Here is an 11,922-nt window from a genome sequence, read left to right as displayed (position 1 = left end):
CAAATAACTCCGGATCCCAAAGCTTTGTACAATGATATAATATTTATGCATAAAACAATGCAAGGGAACACTACAATGACAAGTACTCAAAGGAACTTGAAAAACAGATACGGGTTGCCATCCCTAATAATAATAATAATAAAGAAAAAAGAACACTGTATTGATGCCCTTTATATGTCAAGTCTTCAACTTTTTTTTCTTGATATATTCCTTTTTTCCTTTTTCAAACCCATGGTTGCCTAACATATAGTCTATGGTCGGTGGTACGTGGCAATCCTTCATTAGTCCACTTTATAACATAAATCTCAGCCATATAATAAACTATCACCGTCCCCTTGGAGGTATCCAACTTGGAATGACAGAAGCAGGAATCTTTAATCTTTTTTTCTTTCAAGTAATAAAGCTCTTACCTTTCCTTGATCATGCAAAAATACACCACACTTACCCCTCTATAAATAAGGTCAAACCATTTTATGGATTAATTATAAGCCTTGGAACCCTCATCAAGTATTCAAGAAAGATGGCAAGTAGTTACAATTCATCATCACAATTTCAACAACCATTGCCTATACATCTCTGCTTCTTCCTCATGATACTGCTTCTGTTATTAACTTTGTCATGGTACACAAATTATGAGCCTGTGCTAGAAAGCATGTTCGACCAAGTGAAGCTAGTTCTCATGGTGTCTCCTTTGCTGCTACTGATGGCTGTTCGCTGGCTTCCCAATGATAGAAATGGAGGGATCGCCTACTTCATTCCTTTGCCAGAACAAGGCTCTCTTCATAAAGCTGGAGGAACTCCATGGGGAGTTGGGTTCCTTCTTGTGTTTCTATTTTTCATGATTTCTTACCAGTCTTCCTTTCAAGAACGTTGGTTTCCCCTTTTGAGCAGATAGTACTATAAATCATGTATTGCGTAGACATGAAGACCTGCATGTGAGCTTGTGTTTCTTGAAAAAAAATTCCCCTTCTTTCTGTAGTTGGATTAGAGGATATATCTGTTATGCAGTATGCACGTACAGTTCTCTTTGGAGCTTGCGGGTACGGTGAGGCTGCCAGATTTTGCCATGCGTCTGTTTAATCATCTAATCTTTCTAGCATGTACTGTATATTTCTGTGATTATTTTATGAATATTACTGTTTGTACCTATATCTTAATCAAATTATCAAATTGCTCTCTGTTTCTATTCATGGCCAAAAATCTATGAGATTCAGCTGGACAACATCTCAAATATTGTTTTAAACGAGGTTCTGCAGCCAGCTATAAAATCTAATTAACAAGTGATAAGTAACATGGATAATTTTGTCGACCAAGAACATATCAATAATCGATAGAAGATATATCACGGAAATAAATCGCCAAATCACTTTAAAGAAGTGAATTCGCACTAGAGTCTTTGATTTCACAGAAAAATCTAGTATAATCAAAGAATTACTAATTATAAGAATTGAAATACACATAGAGAGATTGAACAAAAAAATTTATATTAAATTGATATATAAGAATGGGTCTTTTACAATAAACCTTCTGCCACTATTTATAATTACAGAGTCCTCATTAAGTAAGGAGTTCTAATGACATACAACTTTATCCTTTACAACTATACGTCGTCTATACTTCTTTAATTATAATCCTAACTAATCTACAACTATGACCGATGCTTCTTAATGATTAGCCTTATTGGCTTTTCTTTCAATCCACCAATTCAAGCCCGTAACTCTTTTTGGGTCAATGTCAATAATGCCCCCTTTTATAAACTACGATCGAATAATTAAAAGGTCATAAAATTCTAGTTGGCCAAAAGTTGGTTAACTTTTATCTTTAACAAATGCGTGTCACACATTCACTTATTCCTCTTTTGAGGGACTTCCAAGCGGCAAAGACAATTTAAATTTTGTTTATAAATTGTATATTCCTCATCACTCCATTCCTTTGCACGCTTTCAACACTCAAATCTTCCAATTCCCTTGACATCTTCTACTAATTATTTGATCAACCACATTAATGTCAAAAAGAAAAAAAATACATCAAGTGCTCCTAGCCTTCTCGACCTTCATAATGAAGTTCGGTCTAAAAAGTCTGAAGCTTAATTGTAGGTATTAGTCCCTTTTGGCTCTTTTTCTGATCAACCATCATATGTTGTTGGCCCCATTCTCAAAAAGCTAAATTTGGGAAGCTATAGGAATTATCCCTATGATTAGTCTTTCGACCAAGAAAATTCCCTTCTATAAATACTATCTTCTAGGAGCAAGTATATTTTGATCAAGGCATATTAACTCATTTTGTTTAAGATTTCTCCCATGACCATTTTTTTTTTTTATCTAACCATTCTCCTAGGCCTTTCCTTTTCTAGTCAGGAAATTACTCTCAATCTTCAATTTGAGGTTCTCTCAAAATTACTCATGAACCAAAAATGACTCTAACTACAATAATTTTATCCAATTTTCTCGAAAAGACACCCTTGTCTCTGACCATTTTGAAAATATGAATCTTCTAACTTATTTCTTTGCAAATTTGTAAACTACTTAGCCTCCATTAAAGTAACCAAAGAATTCTTCAAACTTGCATCTGCCTTGGCCAATGGTCACATCCTTGGCTTAGGCCCTTCAATTCTTGCATACATTTATCGTGGTCTACATGAATTATTAACTTTTGGGAAAGACCGATCTTTTTATAAAATCACAGTCCTTTTTAGATTGTTCAGTTATGGTCAATGAGCTATTTCCTTGAGCTAGTCCAAGATCCTCCTATACTTTGATACTGCTATATGTCATGGAGAATAGACAGCTAGCTTAATTCTAAAATTCCACCATGTCCAAGACATCATATATTTTTTCTGCTTAGTACCTCATCTGAGTATCGACCGCTCATGCGCTCTTAATCATTCCCTTATATCCTTCTTAGTATGATCATAATTAGGCCAAAATGTAATACTGATGATGACCATAATAAGATAAACTAAAGATCTCTATCTAAAGTTGGTCTAGCATAACTCTATCCTGAGATCTACATTATGGGATTTCTGTTGATAATTTAGTCAACAATAAGTGTGGGGTAGAAGCTTATTATATCAATATTTGTGCTCACCAAGTTGGTTTCCATCAAGCACTTCAATGCCCCCATCTCTTTCAAAGAACACTTCTTTTTTTCCTAGACCGAGATTTACCTCACTGAATGAGGTTAAAGCAATCTTTGATATGAACACTTTAGGTGAAGGTTTCAGGTGCGTACATAAATGTCTTTAGCGACTACGACACTGTAAGGCTTTTCAACCTAATCGGGGACACGCTAATTAGTCATTGAGACTAGCGCAGAGATGGGAGTCGCCACCTAGGTAATCACCGGGACATTTTTACTAGTGTGTGACGTTTCTCAGATTCCATAAGGCAGCTTAAGCCACAGAAGATGGATCCGGAAGCCAACTTCCTTATTTGTGTATATTAGTCTTTAATTTTATTCTTTAAGAATTTATTCCCTATAAATGCAAGCAATTTATATACAAGCATGCAAAAACAACACATATAATTCACCTAAGTCTAATCTATTTTATTCAATGTAACCCATATTAGAATAGTTAGCCTAGTGTACTAGTCAATTATGCATGTAGCCCCACCTAATCTAGCCTAATTACATGTTATGCCCTTGAGTTCCAGCCTTTAAACCTAACGGACTACTTATTATGAGAAGGTCCATTCATTGTGATCCTAATTCTAATCAAGTCCAAGCCCTAACTAAGCATGCCAAAGCTCGCTAAGTCTACTTAAATTTTAGGGTTTTAGGCCTAGTTTATATTGATTAGCCTATTAGACTAATAGATTCATATTGGATCCAATTTTAACCCTAAGTCTATATAGCCCATTTTAATTAATCAACCATATAACACAAATTTAATTAACTGATGTGTGCTAAGTCAAGCAAGACTATGACTAAGGCAGTGTACCTATCAGTGGAGTATAGCTAACGGTGAGTACCAAGTGTCGTATTCCCTAAAGAACGTGTGAACCTAAATCTACTCAATCTTCTCTGTTATCTAATCACAAAAAATAATTGGTGTTAATGAATAATTTCTAAATTAACTAATAGCTACTCTAATTGTTGTTGAACTATGTATACTAGGGAATGATTAATTCAAGTAAAGGAATAACCCTTTGGGAATTCTTATCTTTAAGGAATGGAAACTAAGGGTGGAATTGATTGATTGAATCCAATTTCCGTGGAAAAATGATGGGTGCTACTCGTGTTAGCTACAATCTAAGGCAGTGTACCTATCGATGCAGTCTAGCACTAATGGCGAGTATCAAGGTCGTATTCCTCGGGAAAGCGAAAGCTCAGAGTTACTCCTTTGTTCTTTGTTATATTAACCCAAAATGGATGATGAATAAATTCTAAACTAACTATTAACTACAAGCTAAGTCCAAAGGGAGATGCAAGAGTGATTGATAAACGAAATAATCAAGACAAGAAGAAAAACCCAAAGGGAATCTAAACTAGTTGACATCCGAACAAAAGATAAAGGATCGGTGAGTCTAATTATGCTACCCGTGGATGAATTCTTAACCGAATTCGGTTTCTCTCTCGAGATAACCGAATTCCTAAACCTAATAACCTAAAGTTGGAATCTCTTCCTAACGATTGATTCTTAAATTAGCATTAAGCTTTAATCCGCCTCTATTAAGCTTTGTTAATTCTTAATCCGGCTAGTTAATTATCCTTATCTCTAAGCGATTATTAACCAGTTCTTGCTATTCAAAATTCCAATTGCCAAACGGATTTCTCAATCTCATAAAGCAATCTAAACATCACAATTCACAATGTCTCATGAATAATGCATAATCTTATTAATACTGAAAACAAGAAGAATACAAAACCAACTCGAACAATCCAACAATATAATATCAAGCCAACATAGTAAAGAAATCCCAATGGATTAAATCAATCTAGCTAATCATGTTCATTCTCAAAATATACAAGAATTCAATTACAACAATAAGCAAAGGTAGAGAAAACCCGATTACACCCTTGGATGAGAGTAAACAGCCCCAAATCCTTTTGCTCCAATTGAATCGATTCTTGTTCCTCTTGCTCGATTTGAAAATCAATCAATGAACCTAGCCTAATCTTCGATCCTTCAAGGAAATCTGATTGAAACCTTGATCCAAGTCTCCTTTTCCCTTGGTCTCAGCTCAGAAAACCCTTAGGGAGAGAAAAATTAGGGTTTTTGGGACGTTCTAACCCTAACCTCCTCTTTTTCTCTTTTTTTCATTCTTGTAATTAATACCCCTTGTCGCCTCCAATACGGCCGTGTTCCTGGCCGTGTTCTCAACACGGGATGGTGTTCCTGGCCGTGTTACTCTCTGTGGCCGTGCTCCCTAAAATCTACTTCTTCTTTGATGTCCAACACGGCCGTGTTTGTCCCCGTGTTAATAACACGGCCCATGTTTGTGACCGTGTTGAGAACACGGCCAGTGTTGAGATCAACACGGCCATGTTCAACTTCCTCATGCTCGTACTTAGCTCGTTTCGGCAGCTTTGACGTCCAATTATGCTCCAATTCTTTCCTTTTTCATTCTTTGACCTCTTTTGGACCTAATGCACAGAAACATATGTATAAGGTGAGTGTTGAGACCAATTCACATCCAAATGTCCATAAAATCAATCTTAAAAAACCCCATTTAGATGTGTGTATTTTACGCACATCAAATAACCCCACACTTAGCTCATTGCTTGTCCTCAAGCAATCAAAAGTAAAATAAGGAAAATAAACCACTAAGGAACAATACTTAAACTGACAAACAAGCTAGAGGGTTCCTGCACATATCCTTAACAAGCACAAGTCAAACAAAAAGAAACGAAGCAATCAATTCAAGTATCACAACCAAGATGCTAATAATTCATAAAATATTGTCTCAAGGAAATTATTCAGAACCATCTCCTCACCAGATTCACTCTAAATCACTCAAAGTGTTTAAAGGGTAGTGTTTAATCACTCAATGCATCAACTACTGCCTTACTTACTATATGCTTGCTCTTAAATCCTACTCCTACCACTTATGGAGAGTTAACAACCATGTCAAGAGGTCTTTATAAGGGTTGTAATGGGGATTAGGTAAGGGTAGGTAAATTTGGTCAGAGTTGAACCTATGGTGTTCTGCAATGAAATACATGACATGCACACAAGTCACAATGATCACAAGGGGTAAACAATGGATAGTAGTCCAAGGTGGGAAATAGGAATCAAGTCAAAATGTTTAGCTCACTTACTTTCTTTCTTTTCATCACCTTTCCCTTTTATTCTTTTTTTTTTTCATAAGGGAAGAACATTCACATAATAGAGTGAATTTCTTTTTGGATTGAAGTAAGCTGCTACAAGATTCTAAAGCTATTCCCAAGATAAAAGTTCCCAATAAAAACAACTCATGTGCAAAATCATAACCCAAAGCAGAATAAAACTAAGTGGTAATAGAATATGATAAAAAAAAATGGTGAAAGAAAGGGTTATCTACAGAATCAATAAACGAATGAAGGCTATTTGGCTAGAATGAAAAACCTAAGTGCCTCTATCATACCAAAGTGTTAAACTCTCCTTGTGGCCCTCATAAGCATTACCGAGCAAGTTCTAAAAGTAAAAAGCGAATTGGCACTCTCAATAAGAAATAAATAAAAGCATATAACGTATATGCTTACAATTTAGGCTCAATTTCTCACAAGTGTGCTTTTTGAGTAGGTTCCAAATAAAAATCATCAAAACAGAATTAAATAGACCAAAGCAACTCAGTGCAAAACTCAAACTAATTATCTTACATTCTTCCGCAAGACTCAACACTATCGGTTTTACCCGATCACATGGACATAAACAGGATTTCAAAAGCAAGTCAACAGTAAGAGCATCGAAACAAAGTGAAAAATTTTCAAAATTTTACAAAAAAATTGCACAAAGAATAAACAAATAACTGAGATGGAATAAATGAAATACGATATATACACTAGAAAAGGATCTAAATTTCATATACAAAATAATAGAACATGAAAGTAAGTATATATTGATATCACCACCCCACACTTGAAGGACACAACGTCCTCGGTGTACAAAATATATGAAATGAAAAGGAAAAAGAAACTAATCTGCCCGATTATGGCTCCGGGAGTGAAAAGAGGTGCATCGCCAGTATACCGTCGTCCGTGGTGGAGGAGTGGGCCGCTCTCCGAGGATCAAGTAGTGTCACATGCAGGAGCTCGGTGGATCGGCCAGGAGCGGCCGTCAATAGGAGGCTCGTCAAGCTGCTGTGTTGAAGGGTGCTCAATTGGAGAGGGAGGGCCAGCTGGATCATCCGCTAGAGGGATGTCAGAATGGCTCTGCTCTGTGGACAGGCAGGTGCAAAGTCTGTAGCAAAAATATCATCGAACATGTCATTAGCCATAGAGGCCTCTAACCTACCTCCCTGCTCAATCAGGGCTTGAAGCATAGCCCTCTGCCTCTCAAACTGAGCCATCATCTGGCTCTGAAACTCAGCCTGACGCTATAAAAGGTCCTGTTGAAAAGCCTCTTGTCGAATGAAATGCTGCTGCTGCTCCTCTCCCAACCTCTGCACTCTAAGCTGCAGCTCTCTAAACTCAATTGGGGAGACTCCTAAAACAACTGAAGAAGACCCAGAAGGAGCTGAAGTAGACGGTCTGGAGGAAGACTCTGGAATATCAGAAGAAGGTGCGACATCTTGTGTACCATGGGCTCGTGGGGCAGGTCGCTCCTCTCTGAGTGCTACCAAGAGAGCATTCCTCAGTCTATACTCTGGTCCTAGCGGACCCTGCCTACGAGTCACCATCCCCATACTAACCTTCTGGGGAAGTCCCAACGTTTCCATCACCCCAGCTCTGTCAAATGTGGTATCGCTTCCTCCAAAACTCCTAAGCTCCTAACCAGTCGAGTAATGTAAGTCCCAAAACAGAAAAATACCTTCTTTGAGTTATTGCAGAAGGCACTGATCTGTCTGGCCAATAAGTACCCCATGTCGACCGGTGGTCTGGTGCATCTTGTAAAGTATAAACAGTCCGCTCGGGTAACTACACCACCACTATCTCCCCCGCCGATGGTCCTAGCCAAAGAATGCATGCAAGTACCGTAGTCCCTCGTGCAAGTTAGACGCCTTGTACTGTCGTGGCAATGTAACCCTCAGTGTCATCGGGAAATCTCGTACCACATCTGCGGATATGACACACCGAGCGTGTGTATACAACGACTATAAACCTCTCCAACCGCATCCTCCTCATTCCACAAGCCTAAGTGTACCCCAAACTGCATACACTCATCGTGAAAGTTTGCCTTGCTAATCCGAAACTGATCGCATCCGGTTGTTGGAAGTCCCATGGCCCGGCTTTGCGGAAAGAAAGTACGGCAAACTCCACAGTCAACTCCCTATATGTTGGTTCAACAATGTCAAAGAAATGTTGAAATGGGGGCGTCTCAAGATATCGGTGATCGCGCAAGTCAAGCGATCTCGGTCCTATCCTACGCCCTTTCCCAAATCTTTGTGCCTCATCGATTGATATCTCCGCTCAAAGGTGGGTGCCCTTGGAAAAGTAGGAATCGATGGCTAGCGGTGGTCTAATTTGGCCTGAACTAGTCGGTGCGGCCTGATGATCGAGAGGAAGAGGAACCATCGGTCCGCCTCCTCTTGTAAACTCCCCGATCCTCGTCCGGTGGACATGGTACCTGAAAAGGAAACTTTTAGTACTAAGGATCAACAAAATTCGGCAAGATAACGGCATAAAATGGATAAACCAAATGATTTAACTCGATAAAATTAAACTGCTCAATGTCCTGTAAAGAAAATTTAATCCACAACACTGCCAACCGATGCTAACCAATTAAATTTGCAATTCATCTATATGGAGTTTACTTCGCCATAATCCATCACAAGGAAAACCAACATGCTAATGTAAAACAGACACAAACAGAGTTGACTATCTATGACAAAGCCTATTGTTTAGCGACCGAAAATAATAATAAAGAGAAAAATAAGGAATTAATCACAATCATAAATAATGGTAGAAAAGAAAAACGGAAAATATGAGCAAGTTAAGTATATAAACTATATTAAAGAAAATAAAAGAAAATTAAGCACAAACATGAATGTAAATGCATACACTAAATAATAAAATAAGGAAATAAAAAAAAGTAAAAAAAAATTGAAACACAAAATTCCAACACAAAGAAAATATAAATTCGAACTAATATCAAAACAAAATAATGAAAAATGAAGTTGGAGGGTACTTACTTGACAAATGCAATATCCAAAGCCTTCGAAATGAGAAATAAGATGTGAGAGAGTAAGAGATGGGGGAGAGCAAAATTTTTTTGAATGAAGTGGTATATATAGGCAAGTGTGCGGAACACGCCCGTGTTCGACAACATGGGCCGTGTTCATGAACACGGTATGGATATTGGGCCGTGTTAAGCGAATAAAAACGTGCTGACTTACCACTTCTCAGAACACGCCCGTGTTACGAACACGGTCTTTGACACGGGAACGTGTTGTTGACACGGCAGGGCATAAATGCCCGTGTTAGCTTCTGTGAACGTGTTCAGCTTAGTTTGATTTTCTTCAATCAGAACACGGGACGTGTTAATGAACACGGTCTTGAACACGCCCGTGTTGATCTCTAGATAATGCAAAAGTTGCGATTCTCAGCACTTTCTCACTCTTTCTCACCTGCAAAACCAATAAATCCTCAACTCATACACTCAACATAAATAAAACTTAACAAAAACCAACTACAAAACCTAATCAACTAAGTTCACAATGCAAGGGTAAAGTATTCAAATTGAAAAATAGAATTTGGGGTGCCTCCCAAAAGCGCTTCTTTTTGATGTGATGAGTCTTCTTAGCTGGACTCATGGTGAAAAGCAAACGCTGCGGATTGGCGACCATCCATCCTTCTTCCAAGCAAATGGCTTCAAATATCCGCTTAGAGGGATAATCGTCAACTTCCTCTTCCCGACAGTCAAGCAAGCTGCCAGTATGATGGGCAAAACTCGCTCCTCATATATTTGCACGTAGTCATGATGCTCTAGGGGCTCTTCCAATTTGAAAGCTAGAGTTTCAACAATTGGAAGGATCGACGGTTGGGCAATCTCTTCAGGAGTGTCGATGGTTTTCTTCAGTCCTTGGCTTGGTTCATTTGCTAGGAGAAACTCGAGCTCCTCCAAGACTTCTTCATTGGACAACTCGTGCTCATCTTCCATCATCGAAGGGACTTGTGGAAAATCTACCAACAATTCCTCTAACTGCAACTCAGCATCATCAATCGTACATTCCCGCTGATAGTCTTTCGGAGGATCATGTTTGCCTCTTCCTTTCTGGTTCTATCTCCATGTTCAAAGAGTCGTCCTGCACATAAGCATCATCGTCAAACATAATAGATAAACTAGAAAAATTCTCACCTGAACGCAAAGTGACGACGCTCAAATGTTCCTCGAATTCAGTAGCGTTTGATAGAGTTCTCAATTGCTCTTCAGCTAGTAACTTGAAGATTAAGCCTACTTGATGCTCTATGTTATTAATCGAGGCTTGTTGATCTTCAAGTATCCTCTCTGTTTGTTGGAATCTATCATCAAGACTTGTAATGAACCTCATCATCGGCTCTCCTCCGACACTCACTCTTCATCTTGAGTCGAAGGTGCAAGAGTAGGCTTCTTGATGTAGTTCTTCGAGATTCCGGTGGTTCCGGGCCATCTAAGCTCCATCCATAGGGTGAATGAGTACTCCACTCTTGATTATAGGTGCTTCCATATGAGTCACTTGGCCAATTGCCCGTATAATTCACATTCGCTCACGTTATAAGAATAAGGAGTAAAATCACTGCACAATGGACAATCATTACTCAAATGTAAACCACAATAAAATTCATAAAAAACTTGAGATGAAAGGATAGGAGTGGAGAGTTGATCGGTAGCCCTGCAAAACGATTCCACTCGAGCTTCTAAAGATGCACGGGTATCCTAATTTTTAGCACTCTCTTGGTTCCTAATCCCATTTTCCAATGCGTCATACAAAGATTTTGAGTTTAGCATTGAACCTCCTTATCATTCACTATCTGAATCATAAACTTAAGCTAAATAAATATGTACAAATAAAATAAAATAAATAAACAAATAAAAATAAAAATCATAAAATAATAAGAAAGAAAAAAAATGGCTAAATTAACAAATAGCAAATTTCACTCTAGTTTTCAAACAATTCCCTGGCAACGGTGCCAAAAACTTGATGGGTGCTACTCGTGTTAGCTACAATCTAAGGCGTGTACCCATCGGTCGCCTAGCACTAATGGCGAGTATCAAGGTCGTATTCCTCGGGAAAGCAAAAGCCCAGAGTTACTCCTTTGTTCTTTGTTATATTAACCTAAAATGGATGATGAATAAATTCTAAACTAACTATTAACTACAAGCTAAGTCCTAAGGGAGATGCAAGAGTGATTGATAAACGAAATAATCAAGACAAGAAGAAAAACCCAAAGGGAATCTAAACTAGTTGGCATCCGAACAAAAGATAAAGGATCGGTGAGTCTAATTATGCTACCCGTGGATTTAATTCTTAGCAAATTCGGTTTCTCTCGAGATAACCGAATTTCTAAACCTAATAACCTAAAGTTGGAATATCTTCCTAACGATTGATTCTTAAATTAGCATTAAGCTTTAATCCGCCTCTATTAAGCTTTGTTAATTCTTAATCCGGCTAGTTAATTATCCTTATCTCTAAGCGATTATTAACCAGTTCTTGCTATTCAAAATTTCAATTGCCAAACGGATTTCTCAATCTCATAAAGCAATCTAAACATCACAATTCACAACGTCTCATGAATAATGCATAATCTTATTAATACTGAAAACAAGAAGAATACAAAACCAACTCGAACAATCCAACAATA

General features: G+C 38.0%; 1 protein-coding gene across 1 annotated transcript; it reads left to right on the top strand.

The window, feature by feature from the left end:
- Positions 1 to 355: 355 nt before the first annotated feature.
- Positions 356 to 1,186, top strand: LOC8289329. Its single transcript, XM_002512158.4, has one exon. It carries the CDS (start codon positions 356 to 358, stop codon positions 893 to 895), a length of 540 nt encoding a protein of 179 aa, XP_002512204.2. The 3' UTR covers positions 896 to 1,186.
- Positions 1,187 to 11,922: the final 10,736 nt, after the last annotated feature.

Source organism: Ricinus communis, chromosome 6, assembly GCF_019578655.1.
Source record: "Ricinus communis isolate WT05 ecotype wild-type chromosome 6, ASM1957865v1, whole genome shotgun sequence".
NCBI lineage: Eukaryota > Viridiplantae > Streptophyta > Magnoliopsida > Malpighiales > Euphorbiaceae > Ricinus > Ricinus communis.
This window is presented reverse-complemented; position numbering and strand designations above follow the sequence as displayed.